The sequence below is a fragment of the Amblyomma mixtum genome, chromosome 7 (assembly GCF_055824585.1).
Source record: "Amblyomma mixtum isolate Tamu chromosome 7, ASM5582458v1, whole genome shotgun sequence".
Taxonomy (NCBI): Eukaryota; Metazoa; Arthropoda; class Arachnida; order Ixodida; family Ixodidae; genus Amblyomma; species Amblyomma mixtum.
In genome coordinates, this window is record NC_143018.1 from 46,719,079 (window position 1) to 46,739,279 (window position 20,201).

General features: G+C 45.7%; 1 protein-coding gene across 3 annotated transcripts in view; it reads right to left on the reverse strand.

Annotated features, from left to right (window-relative positions):
- Positions 1-596: 596 nt before the first annotated feature.
- LOC149335910 (uncharacterized) overlaps positions 597-20,201 on the reverse strand; it is a 51,196-nt gene continuing 31,591 nt past the window's right edge. For all 3 annotated transcript variants that reach the window (XM_089552462.1, XM_089552459.1, XM_089552460.1), the window contains 3 exons: positions 7,648-7,851; positions 5,542-5,816; positions 597-2,721 (listed from right to left, as the gene is read on the reverse strand). In XM_089552462.1, coding sequence (XP_089408588.1) covers positions 2,527-2,721; positions 5,542-5,816; positions 7,648-7,849 — 672 coding nt within the window. In that variant the 5' untranslated portion in view covers positions 7,850-7,851 and the 3' untranslated portion in view covers positions 597-2,526. The remainder of the gene's footprint in view (positions 2,722-5,541; positions 5,817-7,647; positions 7,852-20,201) is intronic.

A 20,201-nucleotide genomic window follows, 5' to 3' on the forward strand; every position in this document is an offset into this window, starting at 1 on the left:
GGAACCAATTCTGCTCCTTCGCTTTTTCATGGATCTATAGCCAAGGGCGGACACAGGGTTCGATTAGAACAAATGCTTCTTTAATTTTCACCTGTTGTAGACGTTATGCATGTGTGCTGCTGACATGATATTTAATGGAGTGTGTTTACTGTAAGCACGTGCTAGCTAAGAGTTCTGTGCATGATGCATTCGGCTGAAGCGTGCTAGCGAAGGTGTTCTTCTATTTTCAATACCAGGATGTATTTTGCTTTTCACCCATAAGTAGGAAGAGTGTCTGTGAGTGCAGTTCAGTTTGCAGTTGAAGAACACGCTCCAGTGTGCCGCAGACAAATGTACAAGTCGTGTTTGCTTTATTTGTGTAAAATTGCTGCTTTAGGATTCTTAACACCACGGTTGTCTTTCTATTCATCGTCATTGTTCATTGTCTACAGATGATACAAACCGTAGCTCACTATCGTGTCTTGTCATTTGAAGTTGTTGGCAATTGGTGGCTCAACATGATTTGAATTCATAGCTCATTATTTACTGCGTAAATGCCGAGAGATGTATATTTAATGAAGGGCCATGAGAAACTTTTCAGATCTTAAGACACTGGCTTCAAGGTTTTGTTGCTTTTATTGAAGCATCTGTGATTCCTGTACATTCCATTTTGCGATGCTGAGCGGTTTTGACTGGGTGACAGTGACCATTGTTGCGCTCAGGCACGGCTTGGTGGTGGGCATAGTCATGTTGTAGCCCATCTCTGAATTGTGTAAATGTGCTCCTGATGACACGTGGTTACAAAGACAGGCATGCCGGCTATTTGTCCTCAACGTTGCTGTAGGATGTGCTGATGGCTTTGAGAACTCGGGTAGAGAAGTGCTGGATAAGGTCCGTGTTTACAGTGTAGTTTACAGAGCACTGATATACACTGGCGCAACATGCACTTGCAGTCATATTGCATGACATTCCTGTCAGGATTCCTGCTTTGAGATTAAGTGGCAGTGTTTTCTTTCTTGACTTACAAGCATAATTCTTTGTTGATAGCTGCACAGTTTTCATTATGTGAACAAGTTTTCTGCTAACGTTGAATGAACAAATACACAATACTTGGTGTAAAAGCACAAAATGAATTTGTCACGCCAGAAAAGAAACTTAGATTCCTTAAGCAATCTGACAGAAAAAACGAAAAAGTACCCTTGAACTTGTTCAGTTCTCAAGTTGTTAGCTTCACATGATTTCCATTCTCTGAAAATAGCATGTTGTTTTTGTTTGGTTATTCTCATTCTTCAGTATCTGAACAGCCTGCTCAGTGTATATCCTGTCATGGCGTGGCTGCCAAAACTGTTAAGCTCAAAAAGGAAAAAAGCTCAAAACCATTATGCTGACTTAGCTGTCTTATGAGTCATCAGTATTTGAGTGTCAGAGAAGCTTGCTTCTGCTTGACATCAGCCTCAGATATACGTTTAGACTGAGCTAGACGGGGTTTATTTGCTGCTGTTGTCTAATCATGCATTCCCATAATCTTTATCACTGCGATGCTTGTGCGGCTACGTATCTTCTGTATTGTTCCGCAAAGCTCATATTTGTGTTGTTTTTGTGGAACATGTATTGTGTGCTGACAAATAAATAAACTGGTTTGATGAAATGCTGCTCGTATTCCTAAGCATGTTTGCGGCAGCAATGCAGGCATGCTTCCACGGAAGCACAAGGGTTCGCACACTTTTCCAACAGCCTTTGCACAAACGCTAAAAAGCTAATTTCATTTACTGTGGTTACTGGCCAGCGGAGTAGCACAAGGTGTCAGGGGCAATGGCCCATTGTAACCAACTGCTGTTTTCTTTTTTTCAGTTGTATCTTAGGATAGACGCACAATTTTTTATCGGCTCACATTCGTTTTGAAAAATAAAAAGTAAAGATGCTAGTTGATACTCGACGACAAATGGAGAATTTACGGATCCTTGTGCAGCCAGTTGTGAAGAATGTTAACTGCTAGGCTATTTGACGACGTTAAGGCCAAGGTGGCATGTGTGTGGCTGTCTTTGGCAGAGGGTGCATACATTTGATACGAACACTGAGATTTCTTTGACCAAACCCGTCACGAAACTCCGAATTACGCCCGTATATCGATATCCGGAACTCGCACTGGCCCAAAACTCACGTCGACTAACTCGCGCCACCTGTGGTAAGCGAATGTACTGCCCTTGATAAGGAAGATATCTTGCACAGAGCCGGTGGTAGGTGATTGCACAGCTCCTAGGTGGCGCCACGCTATGCTAGTTTCCAGGAACTTCCACGTGACATGTCGGGGTTGTGATTCGAAGTTTGGCAGGTGAAGACCTCAGCAGCTACTCGGATATTGAAGCGGAATCTCGCGGCCTGCTCACAGAAATAAATCCGGCTCCATATGCGAAACTGTCTTGGCGGAACGCCTGCTTCACGCAGCATCCGCTGCCACGGTTACGTGGCGTCCCCCCCCCCCAATCAGCATACACAGATTCGACGCGCGAGTGAATTGGCAGGCGCTGGTTCAACGCGTGGATTCCTTCAGCTTTCGGGCGATGCGCTTCGGTTTTGGATGACGAATGTCTTGCCGCTCCAGGTCTCCTCGGGCAGGCCCTTGGTGATGGAGACGTTGTCCTCGATGAGCACCTCGTTGATGGTCGGCATCCTGTCGACGGACACCACCGAGATCTTGCGGTGGCCAGCCCAGTACGAAGCCAAGCCCGAGTTTCGCCTCCGCTGGAAAGATGTGTGCATTTCTGGCGTTGAGAGCATGGACAGTGAATACAGAAACTTGAAATATGCAACTGACTGTTTCAACAGAAAGGTGCACAAATAAGTTCGTAGTAGAGAAGGCAACGTTTTGCGAATGAGAACACAAGAACGGTAGTTTATTTTAAAATACTTCTAAGAACTTTATACCATACTTGCAAAAAACCAGATGGCAATCCTGAACTTGGTTATAGAAATATAATTCCCGGTTGGGACCAGCTGACAGATGATGGTCTTACCCGGAACCTGTTGTGATCAGGTGGCAGGTGGCTCCAGCTGGTCACAACTGGGAATTATCCCATAACCCAGTACAGCTGATTCCAGCTTGGGCAAGATCAAACCAGACATTTTTTTTTTAATGTAGGTAAGGGCCCTGTTGCTAACGTATTACAAAGAGCATACGGGCTGAGGGTGGTTCTATGCAGGTATGTACGCCATATGTCTAAAATACACAGACCACCAGTTTCGCTTGGGCCACATAGTGGGACTTTTGTAGCGCCCCTGGTATTACTAAGCTTTGAAAGGGCGAAGAGTATGGTTTTCATTACCCTCGACAAAATTTGAGGGTTGGCGGTGTCAGACGAGACACTCAGCTCGGCCCATAAGCAAAACCGAGTGGTTAAGTAATTCTGACAAATGATACTCATTAGAAAGGCAAAACTGATTTTGCAACTACCCATAACATGAACTAAAACAAAAAACGATAAGACGGAAATAAGCTTCATGACATGCTGTAAACTTGCATGATAAAATAAATATCACGTTCGCAAATAAATCCATTAAAAGGTAAAAAGGATCGGACGCCGTAAATTCGAGCATGCAGACGACCAGTTGGCAATGTGAGTGTATTTTGACAGAGCTGGCTTGCCCCTGTAAAGCTGGCAATTGCTTTCTCTTTTCTGTAAAAGGAGAAGCCAGCTTTAAAGGCTTCCCAAAGGACAATACGGAGAAAATGATTGCCCTACACCGATAGGAAACCACTCTATTTGGAAGTCCCTCTTTCGAGGTTAGGACTCCCTTTGTCTCTACCCGTTCTGCTCTCGTTTGGTGCGAGCGCCACGGGATTCCTGTTAAGCACTATTTGCGGCTACCTTCATGATTACATCATTGCAACTGATCGCTTACCCTATTAAATCCACATAAAATTCCACCGAATGTCCAAAAAGCGTATTTTACTTTATTCCTGAAATATCTAATTTGTTTATTTATTAAAGATTTCTAACAATTCATACATATTTTCTAATTTCAAACATTCTACTATTTTACTTAGCTTTTTTTTCCCGCTTTTTTTCCTTGGCATTCACCACCGTACCTTGGCCAATCCCCCCGCGTGAGTATGTGCCATTTTCATATGGTGAAGAAGAAGAAGGAGGAAGAGCGTCCCGGTAGCCTGTTCCTGGATTGGCTAACCCTATATTTACAACGAACTCAACTCTCTTCTTTGATACTCCCTGGCCTCGGTATAAGCTCCCTCAGGTGGTGTTCACTAACTCCCTGCTGTCAAATATTTCTGTATCAATGAGATCTATAGTACTAGTCAACCACAGGCGGGCTGACACGGCAGTCTTCTTTGACAACACCCTCCCAAGGAATGCTAAGAACCTGCCCGCCAATATGTTAAATGGGCTCATAGAGGAGTACCTAGACAATTTCCGTAACCATATTGCCGTCTATACAGATGCCTCCCAGCAAAATGAAAAGGCCGCTATTGGTATTTACTCAAGGGCTCTTGATTGGAGCTACTCATTTCGGGCCCCTGACTATACCCCTATTTTTGTAGCTGAGTTTCTGGCCATTGAGTTGGCCTTAATAAGGATTCCCTGCAGTATCACTCGGGTTATTATACTCTCAGACAACCTTTCTGTTTTGGCAGCGCTCGAAACCTCGAGTGATACTCCTATGAGCCGTTCCCTTCAATTTTTTATTCCTCCACATGCTTCAGAAGTTCGCTTTCACTGGGTCCCTGGGCACTGTGGCATTGTTTCTATTGAGAGGGCTGATTTTTTAGCAAAGTCTGCCCTTGATGGTCCTATTGTCCCTTTCGTCCCAAATACTGTTTACTTGACTCTAGCACGCTTTCAGCGATTCCAGCGTTTCCACACCTTGAGCCATGAGCCTCTCCTCGCTGCAGCGGATTTTCAACACCTGGCATTTCCTTGGAGTGTGCGGATGTGCAGTTCGAGGCAATGTGAGGTGTCCATGACCCTTTTGCGCTGCAGGATACCGCGGCTAAATCTTTATTTATGTCGATCGGGGCTTTCGATATCCAACCTTTGTGAGTCTTGTGGCGAAATTGAGTCTATAGAACATTTTTTCCTCTCCTGCCGGCGGCTCGCTGCTCTCCGTAGAATTTACTTGGAGATCCCCCTCGCTCGGCTTGGGCTTCCTCTATCTATTCCGATTCTCTTATCCTTCGGGGCAAGCGCCAAGGGATATGCCCTGAAACCAGTGTTCGATTCTATTCACGATTATATAATTTCATCTGGTAGATTCCTCTGCTAGAATGTGAATTCACAACTTTTCTTTCTCCGTATTTTTTGTTTTGTACAAATTCTAGCTCTGTGTCCCAAAATTTTAGATTTAAATATACTCCATTCCCTGCACATGAGTGCGTTTGTATCCGCTATGCACCCTGGCCAATCCCCCGCCGTGGGTATGTGCCATTCAGCCCGAGGACATCATCATCATCATCATCACAACTAAACTGCCGAGACGTCGAGGGAAATTTTGAGGACGGCAGAGCTGCTTATAAGAAGGAAAGAATGACATGCATGCAGAGGGACTGACCCATGAACGCTTGTAGTGGACGAATCCGTAGCAGAGGTAGGCGAACAGCGCGACAAGGCCGCAGGCGAACACGATGAGAAGTAGCGGCTGGTAGAGTAGGCCCAGGAACAGGCCCGCCAGGGACACGCACAAGCTGAGGCAGACGCACAGGCTAGCCTCGATGATGCGACTCGAGAAGGCCCGGCCGCCTTTCTTCTTGCTCCTCGCCTTGGCAGTGCTGCTGCTCGCTACGCTGCTGGCGACACGTCCAGAGCCGTTGGCTGAGGGGTTCACGCCTGCGATGCCAAAGGCGGCATTCGAAGAATAGAGGGGTTAGAGGGGACACTTCAAGGTGCAGTGAGGAGGAATCTAAACTCGCCTTTTTGCCGCGGGAACTTGATCTACACGTTCCGAGCAATCTTAGAAACTTCCAATTATTGCCCTGTGCGGCCGATTTCCCTAATTTAAATCGGACTAACGTCCGGCTCCCGCCTTTCTTTCTTTGAATTCCCCGCAGACAGCGGAAGGAGTCGACCAACGCATGTAGTGCATTTCAGGAAGTCGCATGACGGCTTTGCTTTCGCTTTTATTTTGTTTTTTTAGGTTTCCGCGAATAAATAGACCTAGTCAGAGACTACACAGCTTCAAATTAGGCACACGGAAATAAAACTACGTGTGGACTCTTTGCTTTCGCCGATCACTATGTGTCACTCCGCCGATAGCAGAGCGGCAAGCCGCCGCGGGACTGGTTGAAAGGTTGGTCGACTCCTCCCACCGTCTGCGGGGAATTCATAAAAATAAGGCGGAAGCCGAGACGTTAAATCGGATTTGAATTAGGGAAATCGGCCGCACAGGACAAATTCGAAGTTTCTAAGAACGCTCGGAACGTGTAGATCGAGTTCCGGCGGTAAAACTACGAGTTCAGATTCCTCTTCAGTGCACTTTTAAGCTCCGCCTTAAGGTTATGACGCGATAGCGTAATGAGTTGATTCGCATATATGCAGAATTGGTCACTCTCTACTTTACATTCATAGATCTCTGCGATGGAAGGTGCTGCCACCGGTGGGCCTTGTGCAACCCAGGTTGCTCTTCCCGAGTGACCGATCATTAATTTAACTTCCACCTGCCACGGGTGGCAGTTTGCTCACAATCCGGTCGGCAGGTTGTGATGACGTCGCAAGGTCACGTGACCTAGGCGCCCCCCCCCCCCCCCCCCCAGCTGCCTCCCAGCTACAGGTGGCTTCTCTGGGGATTTTTCGTGGATTTTTCGCTCACGGACGCCGACGCCTACGCCGGATTTTCTGCGACAGGAGCTCTGTAACACTATCGCGTTAAAAAGGAAATCGCACGTTACACAATTGTTTAATGCTTTCAGGAGTAATGACAGAGGTCGTTAGTTGTTTGACCACCTCGTTCCGTTGCAGGTACAGTGCTTTTCTACATGCATGAAAACACTGCGAAACTGATCGATGCTAGCGGTTCAATTTGGACGACCAGGAATCTTCGCTTCGCAATAGACGCCTACTTATTGCTCCGAATATGTCAAGTTGGACTGCTTTGGGACCTCCGGATATTTTTTTATTACCGAAGGCTGGTAGTACAAGGTTGCACTAGATATTAGCTAATAGCGCATAGTCGTGGAGCTTAACAAGGCATAGGGTAATAGAGGGTTCTCACACAGGCATAGAGGGTTCTCACACAGCTTCCACCCTCGTCGTTCGATGACGTTCTACGTCACACCAGCGGTAACTCAGGACGTGCTACGTCCGCCGCTTACGAGCGTGGGTGGCGCTGATGAACACTCCCAAGGTTAGGTTATTTGTAAACATAAATACCCCCGAAAGCAGAAGATTTGATACCCGTCGCCGTAGCTCAGAGGTAGAGAATCGGACGCGTAATTCGGAGGTCGTGGGTTCGGATCCCACCGGCGGCATGTGGTTGTTTTTCTTCTGCTTTTCTAATCAATTAGCTTTAAGAAATAACCTATTCAGTAATATTCTAAATTGATCAACACCACAAAATAAATAAATTAATTAAAAATCCCCTGTGTCCTTTGGATTCTGTGGCTGTTGGCTTCTATGATAGGGCAAGGACGTGTCTCAGCGAAATTTTTTGTCTTGTTCTCACCCACAACTAGGTGGCTTCCGAGGAAGTGGTTCGTCGGGTGGGCGCCGGGAACGTCTGTGGAAGCGTGCAGCGCGCCTCCGAGACCGTGGTGGTAGTTGTGGTGGCCCGTGCCGTTGCCATGCGTCTCGTTGTAGAAGATCAGTGGGCTGGGTCTCAAAGTACCAGGAGTTATATGGGTGGCGGCTGTCTCCAGCGGAGTCATGCCTGCGTCATTGAATGAATGAATGAATGAATGAATGAATGAATGAATGAACGAACGAACGAACGAACGAACGAACGAACGAACGAACGAACGAACGAACGAACGAACGAACTAACAACTAACGAAAGAACTAACGAACGAAAAAATGAAGAAAGAACGAACAAGTGAACTGAATGATCTTACGCATGAAATAATTGTGTAGTTAAGTCTCGAAACATAATTTACTTTGTTCCCCTCAAGATGATTTTGCGCATAAGGTTATGATAATTAAATGCAAGAACGATGAGGGCGACGTGAGCGACTTTTCGCTGCATTTACGTGCCTCCACATATGTTCGTACAGAAGTGGTTTCCGGTCATTTACAAACTATAAAGTACTTTCGAACAGATTAATCAGGGCGAAAGCCTTTTCAAACATTCTCTCTCCAAAAAGTGTGGCGTTATCCTTAAACAAAAGTAAAATTAGTTTTTTTTTTGTCACCTCTACCCACTATTTTATGGCAGAAAACAGCGCTGCGAAATACGCATAAAATTCGTCTATAGTAAAGTTATTTCAAAAAGCGGATGTATATTACTTTCCCTGATAGGTCTCCCCCGAAGGAAAAAAAAATTACATTATTTCCGCAGTTTTCGAAAAATAAATAGCTTGATCTCTATAATGAATACCAAATACTAAACTTCTGCGCATCACAGTCTGTCTAGCATCAGAAACATTCCCGTGCACTGCAACGTAAAAAAAAGAAGCCACGCGAACGACGAACTTATTCCAGAAATTTCGCGCGCTTAACTGGTAAAATCTGCATTAAACGATTGCTCGCGTCATTATAATTGCGGCTCTAGTTCGTAGAACTGCGTCAGCGAAATTTCAGAACAACGCCACCTACCGATCCACCACAAATCGAACAGAGTGCGAGCAAAGCCCCACTGCCGTACATTCACCCCTCCAACCAGAGCAGGCGGAGAGTTCGACGAGCGCTCCTGCTTTCACTGTAAAGGCGTGGCATAAGCATGCAGACAACCTTTGCCGCCCGTTTGTTGTGACGCTTGCGGGAGTTTAAACGTGCTGCTGGCTCAAACACAAAACAAAAAGTTCAAAGAAAGAGAGTGGGAAAGAGAGAAATAGACGCCACTATCGATTGTGAGTCATCCTCTCCCTTCCTTGTTTCCCCATGCGGGATGAATGACCGCACCTGTCGGATTCCCCCTGGAGCTATAATCGTGGAATGAACGGAGAAACCGAATAAAAAATAAATACCGCGCCGGTGAGCAGATGGCGCTTTTAGCAGCGTGCACGTCGTAAACTGCAACTCTTACTTCCGGATTTCTCTTTCGCTTCCGCGTCTCGGTTTAGGGTGGGTGTATGCGCTCGGTTGTCGGTCGCGGAGGGAGCGGAAGCCCTGCGGAAGTAGCATGCGTGTAGGCGCGTATCGAACGTTTAAGAACACGCTTCCCCACGGAGAGGTCGTCGACCTCCAGAATGTGAGCCATAACAAAAGCCCAACCTGTAGACGCCGCTCTTTCTCATCGTATTGGTTTTCCCGTTCCTTCTGGACTCTGAAATGCTGGCGTTGGCACAGAAAATAGATAAAAGATTGATTGTTGAAATCATGCAGTAAAGAAAAAAAGCTCTGGGAAGACAGAAAATAGACACAATATAATCAACTGTAATGCATCTTTATAATATCTTAACACTCAGTACTCCAAATACTTCCCATCACCTCATCACTTGTATTTCATAAAGACTATTAATTGAATGTAGCGCCATATACCCATGCCGGAGTCATGTTTCCTGTGCCTGCATAAGTGAAGATGTTTGTTGCTCGAACGTACTCGTTTAGTTCTTGTGCGCCCTTTTGTAATTACGTAGTGGCTCTGTAGACATGGATTTAGTAAAAGTTTGCAGCGCCTTTACATAAGCATTATGTGTATGTCCTGCTGTGTACTACGTGCTTATTAACCCTTTTAAAACCAGCGCTTGAAAACAGTGAGAGCAACAAGTCCCTTCCGTTGTGCCGGTCGTGTGACGGAAAACGTATGTGACATGAGAATCCCGCACACACAGATTGTAGTATCAGCCTTTTTATCGCTGCCCGTAGAGAGGTCTCCAATGGAGAGTTGAGGCGCCGCGGTACTGAGTATATGTGGGCCCACTCACGCACGCGCACTGTAAAAGCGGATTAGCCTATGTGGGAGTGAAAAGGAAGTGAGCCGTCCTCTAGCGCAATCCCTTTCAGGGGAAGGGTATTGTGCCCAAGACCTGGCGTAGATTTACACCACTAAAAATGCGGAATATGTACGGTTGGCAACAGAAACAAATCCCCTCTTGAAAACATACCAAGTTCTAGCAGCTATGAAAATTTGAGCCGGTGTTGAAGTCTGCTCTATTTCTGCACACACACACACACACACACACACACACACACACACACACACACACACACACACACACACACACACACACACACACACACACACACACACACACACACACACACACACACACACACACACACACACACACACACACACACACACACACACACACACACACACACACACACACACACACACACACACACACACACGCACGCACGCACGCACGCACGCACGCAGCCCTATAACTCCGTCTGCTGCAAGCTACGCCGACAACGAGTGGCAAGCGGGCAGAACGCAACTCCTTACAGAACTTGTTTTCCACAGAGGAGACAGCGATCTTAATTAAGCCTTGTCGATAAGCAGGGGAGAGCTGGATTACACTTACCCACGCTGTGTCAGCCAAGAAGGCTAGACATACGGTGAAGTACTAGTGTTCGAAGGTGTACTTGACAAGGCACAAGAACGAGAAAGGTTCCACTGCACATGTGTACCGCAGAAGCGTAGGAACAATATTAGTGTATTTACCACAGATGGGGCCGCCAGCACTTTAAAATCTCGTTCTGGTGACATCTTTAGTTTCAGCGAAGCAGAAGAAGACGTTTGGACGCAAGAGGGGCCGCTAGAGGTAAGGAGTTATCGAAACAAAACGCAAGAAAAAAGAAAGAAGGCAGGTTGTTTTTGCCACTACTTCTCCAACCGCGATCGAGGAGTAGCTGTACATTATGACTCATTGAATTTTCTCCTGAGTGATAAATGCTGCACACGTTGTTGTTGTTGTACAAAAAAGGAAACATGACATCTGCTTGACAGCGAAAGTCCCGGGAAACTGTAGCTAATGTTTTCCTGTACGTCGCCACCAGGGCGGGTTCAATCGAACGGATCAATCTGATCGCTGGGGAGAGCGTAGGGTCAGCAGAGCGGAAGGAGGAGAGAGTTTAGGGAAAAGAGAACTGCGCACTTCTTTGGCCAGCTTCAGGACACGTGCGTGACATATAGCAGGCGCGCTGAATGAGCGCTTGTTGATGAACGGTGAGCTATTTCCGCAGTTGGTGGCGCACAGGACCCCAGTCTAATGAAGGATTGCTGTGGTAAACAGCCTTGAGCGGGTAAGCTTGCAAATGGGGTTCGTGGTTGTGATTTGTTTTTCCGTGTAGCCCTTAGCCAGGCAGAGCGCAAGTGAAAACTTAACTTAATTGGCCTCTGTTTTACCGTACAATTTACGAGATCCTTCAGAACACTGCACTTGTGGGCAGTGAGCATTACTACGCTCTACTGGTATACCACGTTGCTCAGGTATTAAAGGTAGGCGAGCAGGCTGCTGTAAACTGCGGAATATGTGGCTGGAATAACGGGAAATAAATATTGTAAGTTCCAGAAATAAATTATTTATTAACCACGAATACCATCTTCCGCACAGGACAGAACTTCCGCATCTTCCGCAAAGGAAGTTGAGAAATTAAAAATGAAATGGTGCAGTGCTGTACGTCCATTCCGTCCGCGTGCAGGATGTATATAGATGTGCTAGGCAGGTTCATGTGCAAAGGACGCAGGATTGTGAAGCCTATAGTAAGCAAAGATTTGAGAACTCGTAAAAAAGGAGCCCATGAACGAGCTACTCGCGAGAGGGGAAATATCAGATGTTAAGGATTTTGCTCGGGAACAGATATTCCGCTTTAATCAAGGGAGACAACCTTAGTGTAGCCGATGAATGGCAGCCGTGTCAATACAATCATGGAGTAGACGGTAGGGTAGCTAGGAAGGATGCCGATAACTTTCCTCGGCAACAAAAATTCTTATTAAGTAGCGCCACAGCATGAAACTATCGAACCCAATGGATATGATACAGCTAGAAGAACAGTCGAAATTAATCAGATTACAATTTAAGCACCAGAAAGCAGAGAGAGAGAGAGAGAGAGACTCTTTAATGAAGAGCAGAGAATTTAGCCGGCGTTGAAAAATCGCTGGCATGCTACTCTGCATAGGGAGAGGAATTTGGGAGATAAAGACAGAAGGAGAGCAGTATAATGTTGAGATTCATTGATCAAGCTCATAATTAGCAAGTTTTAACAGAGTCTAACAGAGTAGACATGCGAAAGCATGTGTTTAGCCTGGTTGGTTCATGGTTTTGCTTTGCTGGGTCGTCGGCACGTCTGGCGACGATATTAGACTAAAGTTAAGCTCTGACCAAGGTTATCTTATCTGACCTATCTGACCTATCTTCGTGCCACAGATGGAAGTTGATGAAGACGACGACGTGAAACGCACAGCGCGAGAGTGTGTTATAGTTTAACACGAGGCGTGATCGGCTGCGGCGAGAGCATAGAGCTGTCGTGCAGTGGCCAGCGAAGCTGATCTGATATCTGATGCTAATTTTTAATTACAACCTAAAGGGAATGTACTTCACCTTGCAGGGTTCCCCTCAATGCATTGGCCCATTATTACGTACGGTTTCGAAAGTGGGGATGCGAGCAAACCTGAAGCTTCGTACTGACAACAGTGGACGCCGGTGATGCAATCGCCAACGCCCTTACTTGCAGGAAGCTCTGAATGCTTGCTTGTTGTAGGTAGCGAAAAAGCAGTAGAAGATGGTACAGGATTCCCACTGGGCTGTCGTTCGACAGGCTTCTTGTCCCTGTTCTATAATTTCCTTTGCACGCATCGCACAGCAAATAGGAGTAACGCGGCAATTCTAAGTGCAGGCGTGACAAACGTGTCGAAAGCGAAAGCCGATACGAAAGGACACACGCTAAGTCTCGGCCTTCGGCGGACTTAATCGCAGGCTCTGGCTTCGTGCCAGACGCGGGGCGTCCTTCGTCGGTAATAACAGGTGCGGCAGAACGCACGCAGCGATCAGCCGGCTAGAGACCTTGGGAGAAGTACTCTAGGGACAAAGAAAATGGCGCCCCCTATACGAACAATGGTGTGTCAGGACCCGTTTATAGGAGAGCAGCTGAGTGGGAAGGCTGTCATTATCAAATTAGTGGGCATGCTGCTTTCCTCAATGAGCGACAATTGTTGTCCGGATGCCTGTTGATACGAAACTCGATATACCAGGTGTTTCAGGGAAGACTTTCAAAAATTGTAAAAAATAGGCTTTTTGGGGTAAAAAAGATGGCTTTTTCGGCGTAGTATTACCGGTGTTACCAGCGGACACCAGAAAACCGGTGAATGGTCTTAAGTGATAAGCTGGTTAACTAATTTTTAATAATTAGATTTTAAACTATTAGAGTTAGACGCCTAGTTGCAATTTGAGATTTGTAGCCTGTCATTAGTAATAGCCATATCAGATCTGAGTCCAAATTAATCAGATGGTAACGCAGGATATGGCCATCAGTGTAATTAATGAGAAAGTTAACGCAGTAAATTTTTGTTACTACAAGCTACGACGACGTTTAAGGCGGAGATAGGCCCCTCTACACTTACCGCTGTGCAAGAATGACGAGCGAAAGAAGCGAGGACAGCGATACCTTGTACGATCCATCCTCCATTACGTTGCAGTTGCTGGCGGAGGACACTATGAAACGATTCTAAACGGCGACTACACGGCCTTGACCAGCAGGCCAGGAGAGAAAGATCGACTTTTCGTGACATCTTTTTATAGTCGGCTATGGCGCGTCCTATATCTCTTTACCGCCTTTTAGTTCCGTTAACTGCCTCTCAAAATTGACCAGGGAAATGGCGTTATAGCTGAAAAGTGTGTCAACCATACCTGAACCTAACCTTAAAAGATAAGTAAACAGGAACAGGACATATACTGCGACTCAAAAGAGCACCATTTGCTTCAAGGAGAGAACACTAAAAGCGCAGTGAAGGATAATACACTAATGATCGCGAAAGGTCAAGGTGCAGCTCCTTTATATTTGGTTCCGACATTTTGGCAGGGTCTCCTTTCGCGCCAAAACGAACGAAATAAAATGGAATGAGAACGCCCTATAAAAGATCCCAGTTATATTTCCACTTACAGCCCTGCGGAACGAGCGTATGATCACGGGCTAAATATAGTGTCATCCAGGCCAAGGCCAGCGTCAAAGACGGCCAGAAACACCGACTATATACGATTAATGTGACTATTGCAGCGACAGCTGTTAAGGCTGCGTTTATCGGTTATGCGGTGGTGATGTTGTTGGCCTAACACGCCTGGAACAGCGCGTAGCGCTGCATGGGCAAGATAGAGCGACGTCACGCATGATGTCAAGACAAGGCGCGACGCTGATTGACGAGTATGTCAATCGCTGATTGGTCCGCACAAAATGATGTCAGTCATGACGGCACAAGGCATTCACTAGAGCGTACCCGTGGCGTACTATAATACCAGTGTAATGATATAAACACTAGATACCTCTTACACCCTTACCCAGAGTTACTAAACCTTCTGACTGGCATGGGTACTTCATACCACGCCACTTTTCACTGAAAGTTGCAATGACAAACGTCCGGTCATTCTTTTTGTTGTGGATTATTTAATGTTCATTGCCGTTTTCCACTCCATAACGGCTCTAAACTAGATCTCTAAAATTTTCGCATGAGCCTTATGTTCGAATTTTGTTGTGCAATCTGTTCGCTGTTGCATAATTTTTTAATCATATATATATATATATATATATATATATATATATATATATATATATATATATATATATATATATATATATATATATATATATATATATATATATATATATATATATATATATATATATATATATATAAATATATATATATATATATATATATATATATATATAGTGTTTCTAGTTCATTCTTTCGATTATTATTTTGAAGCAAAAATAGAAAACGAAACCAAACCTGGTTTTCTTGGGAGAAGAGAGCGAGGTGGGGAGTGAAAGTGAAGCATGACACCTCCGTGCCGCAGCAGAGTATGTCAACACTCGTAAACAAATTTAATTATCTTGTCTATTACATCACAGCCAGTTCGTAACAGGGACGCTATCGGCGTAAAAAATCAGTTACGTCAGCCTTATTGGCTTGAAACGACCTAGAGGCATCGCTTTGCGTTGTTTTCATGTCTGTTTCGTGACAGACGTGTAAAGCTGTGAATTTTAGTAGAAAATCAGCACTATTCTGTGGTTTCAGAATTTTGGACAGTTTGATAGAAGAAAAACCGGAGGGCTAAATCAAAACTGTGCCAGCAGTTCTAACTTGTTTTCAAGACTTTCTTCCGAATCCAATAAATTTCATTCAACTTTGATCATTGGCTATTGCCTGATATCATCGTTTGTGCAATATAAATTTATTTAAATACGAAAACCTGCGTTGGGGGCCTAGCTTAACCTTTACCCCAGGAGAATAAGTACCATTCAAAATAAACAACGCTTCCTGCAACATCAAGAAAGAAGGCAATGTTCCACCTTCACTGTTAGTATTCACCCAACGACACCCTGTCATCTTACCAGGCGTTGACAAATGAATAGGCAGGCTGGCTCAGAGAAACAAAGACGGGCATGTAGATGTATCGTCTTTGCGAAATGTAATCACCCTTTCAAAAATGTCCAATATTATGTTTTAGGCTTCTTATAGAGCCTACTGTCTTCATATAGACAGTTCCTTTTGTCCATACATAGTCTGTCTATACGGACAGAAGCCTACTAAAAGAGTATGGACATAAATCTATGGATTGTCTACACACTGTTTATAAAATTTGTATTATCTCCAGACTAGTGTATAGGGTTTGCCTGCAGGAGGCCTATAGGCTTTGAAGTCTTTGGACAGCCCATAGACTGCGCAAAGAAATTTTTGCAAGGGAAGGCTGCATGACTCGCTTCTTACTCGTATAATAGAGCCCTTATCGTTTCCCTAAAGAACAAAAGGTATTGGAAGGTGAGGATAACGGTTCTTATCTTGAAGAGATTTAGAGCTTGATGGGTTGCTAATTGTGCCCAACTATATGACTGAGAAGGACATCATGCAGCCTGGTTACATTAGCCAAAGACGGTACAATACATAGTCTGCACAGAATCTTCACCTAGTGGAATGCGTTTCTTTCGACCATCTGTCCAAACTAAATTTTAAAATTTGCAGAATTCGAGAATTTGTGCACGCCATGCACTCCAGAAAGACGTTAATAACAAACGTGCGAATGACTTCAAAGAGGGCAAGGTGAACGCATGGGAGAAGAATGATCCAATGTAAGGACGCACCCTTTTGAGTTAATTTTTTTTTCCTTTCTTTTGATTGGGTTGATAGAAGCTTTTCGCGGCTAAGCACGTAATTGGCGCGACGAGCGACGACGTGTTGTGTCTGAAACGGCCCACGGTCGCCCTCCTGTTGCCCCACATAACCGCGGTCACGTATATCTCTATCTAGGCGAGCGCCACTTCGCCGGAGTCGATATGACGTGCCTTGCTCAACGGAGCCGACTTTGGGCGGCGGACGTGGAGCTCGAACCGGCGGCCGCTACGCCACGCCGCGTCTCCCGAGAGTAATTAACTTTCTCCATCGGTCTCGAAGGCCGCGTCCTCACACGCGACTGACGAGATCGAACGACAGTGAGAGTGGACTCAGTATTTTGCTGGCACGGGAAACCTAAGTGTCGTTGGTCAAGACTCGTTAATACAGCTAGCTCTATCGAAAGTTTGCAGGTTTGTGAGCGATGCGCCACTGCAACGACAGGCGGCTGTTTCAAAACACAGCATCTTGGAGGCTGTTTCATTAGGTCGTGCGTATTTTTGTAATTCCCGCGTGGTAAGTTTTTTTCAAAGTTTCATAGTGACACAGCGTCTGTTCGCTGCGGCAAACACTATGGCGTCATTCGAGAAAAATAAAACAAAAGAAATCAAGTTTATACCAAAGCCCCCCGCCCCATTTTATATATTTTTGAGTGAACGTTGAAATTTTCATTGCAACATAGCGCGGCACTGACGCCCTTTAATCTTAAATAAAGCCTTATACCCAAATTTCTCAATAAAGCCCCTAACGTTTGCTCAATAGGAGGTCTCAAGGAATGCTATTTGAGACCCATCCTCTCAAAGTGAGGCATCATATTTTAAAGCTGCGGTTCAAGCTATGCAAAAAAGCGGGGTAAAATTTGACGGCGCAGCTAAAAGGGAAACTAGGTCGCCCCGGTGGAGGAAAGGGAAGAGATGGATGGAGGAAAAGGAGGAAAGAGGGAGCACGTCCGTGTCCTGATACACGCTTCCCAAAGGGCGGCGACAGGTCACCGAGATAAGCGTCTGACGACGGAGCCGCGGCGTCACGCTCCCCGGAAAGGTCATCTCGAGGCAGCTTCTGAGCCCATGTGCAATAGACGTCAGACGTGATGCGAACGCAGAGGCACGAAGCGGATTATCTGGGCTGGTTTAATTACGGACGCTATACTCGCTTTGTTATTGAATGGTCTTGACGCCGCAGGATTCCCTTCGGGGACCCTTGCTTGAGCAAGACTGCTTCGTGGTGTGCTTGCTGTTATCTTTATGAGGGAGTAATTACTCCCTTATTTCAAGTCTACTCCACCTTGGGGGATTCCCCAAGAACACTTGACAAGCGCTGTTATCTTTGTTTTTCCTCTCAGCGTTAATGACCGTGTGAGCTTATCACTGGCAGCCTAAATTTAAGCAGGAGATAATTACACGACCGATCGAAATTGATTAAGAAGCCTCCGGGTGGCTTTCCTGCTAAAGTCACTACGCAGGGTGGGGCCAGTATCCTTTTTTCATTTTTGAAGCCACAACAAATGAATGAATGAAAGGATGAATTACTTAGTTAATGACATTCCAGGAGTTCGATCATCAGGAGGCAGGTTGTGGCGAATAAGTAAAGTGGAAAGCTTCGACTCTGTACAAACCTGAGCAGTATACCACATCAGTTTACTTGTTGTTTTCCCAGGCTTTGCAACAGCACACCACACCTTCGACGACCTATCCTCGTGGCGTACAAAACACAACCTTTCTTTTTAATTATTGCCAGAATAAGGAATGGCAATGAGGCGCAAGAAGACCTTGGGGTTTTCAAAGGTAATCGACTCTTTCAACAGACGACAGCATTTTGGCCTGAGGCGGATGGTGGGCTTCAGCTCAGGTGTAGTCGCCCTCTCTCTGGCGTACTGGCTAGTATCGCCAGTATGGGCTTACTCAAGCGCAGAATGCTATGTGATTACCCCACGCACGTAACGTGCCGGATATCGTGTTTTAAATGTCATGCTTTTCTTCTAACTCTGGACAAAAGCGCGACATCGTAGTCGAGCTGCAATTAACTACACGCCTCCAACCCAAGTCTCTCCGCGCGTATGCACGAAAAAAGGCACTCAAGAGAAGGCACACCGATTATGATCCGTGATTTCGGGGCATGATTGGCGGCTTCACTCAAATAACAGAGGGGGGGCAACCTCGACCCAACCCGTAGTTTTCAGGTCATCGACATGCCTCGAACCGGGTCGGTTCTGACGTAATGGCGAAGACGTCATCGCCGTGCCCACGTGACTGGGGGCGCTATAAATAACGGGTCAGCCAGCAGTCAAAACTTTTTCCCTCTGAATCAGGACGCGAGCGTGACGCGCTCTCCCGAGCTGTATAACACGGTGGCTTTGTTCGAGCGAAGGCAAACGGCAATTTATCCCCCTTCCCCTTTTTCCTTCCCTCAACGCTCCCGAGTCCCTGCGTATCGCAGGGTGCGGGCAGTTATATATAGCTGCGGCCCCCTTCGTGCTTGGAAGCAATGTTTCTCCTTTTTAAGAGCCGCGCGGCTATAAATAGTTCGTGCAGGCCGCTTCCACGACCTACAATTGAACGGGTACGGGCGGTGACGAGAAAGAAAGGGGGCGCAGCATAAAATTATTTCGAATCACGCTATTGGCGGTCCGCGAGCGGGAAACGAAGGAACAAAAGGAGATGACATCACCGGATATGACGAAAGAAAAGAAAAAACCGCAGTATAGAAGAAACGCAGGAAGTGGATTTGGAGGTGCAGATCTCCTTCCGTTCGTTTGGAAGCCGAGGATTGTGTAACTGCTAAAGCAAGCTTTCAAACAAATGTTTTTCTTTTTGTCATTTGAAGCGCTGCTATAAATTTGGGTGTGGAAAATGATGTTGGACGAGTAATTACATTTTTTCCTGAATCACCCCTCTTAACGAGTCGCTCATGTGTGGCGGTAAGGGATATCTCTTCGCCTGGAACCGAACCTATGGACAAGCTCATAACCTCTTCAGGAAATGGCGTTGTGTATGCAAGCAGATGACGCCGCGCAGCAAGTTGAGACGTGACTTATTATAGCAAAACGTGATTTTCGCGCGAGGTGGTAGAAAGAGAGATACGATACTCTTCTAAGAATAATAGAATGGTTACAAATTTTTTTAAGGAATTAGGGAAGTGTCCTTCTGGGTAAGCTCCTATACAGAGACATTCAAAAGGGTTTCTACTGCCTTTTGTCCATCTACTCAGCTACTTACAATTTGAAAACAAAATTTGGGCATTTCCCAAGCCTTTGAGTGCTGATTTCAAAGGAGAGTTCAAGATTCGGGCAGCAAATACACAGGGTTCTCCTAACCAAACAGTAGTGTGATTTCCTTCGAATAGTGTGGAACAATCTATAGCAGGTGATTAACTGCATCGCACAGCTTTCTGTCCGAAGACTCAGCACCAGCAATCTAATCGCATATCAACGTGCCGTAAGCAATAGAGAAAGGCTGTTAACTGCAGTGAAAGCACGTGCATGTGCAGGCACACGCACGCACGCACTCACGCACGCACATGAACCAGCACCAATAGGCACCTTCAGATGCATGAATCCATTACAGTTTTGTCGAGCTAGACAACGTTAGTGATACTTGCAACAGCGCTGTCAGAGCTCTAAACTAACAGGGAATTAGAGGGCTGCAGAGGTAACTAAGTCGTAAAGGAATGAGATGTACACGTGGACTGGGATTCAGAAGAGTACAGCCACCATGGCTTAGAAGAGCATTATTACTGAGAAGCGGTTTCAGTTCACTGAAACGAATCTGCTACTGTCGATGAGGTTTTTTTTT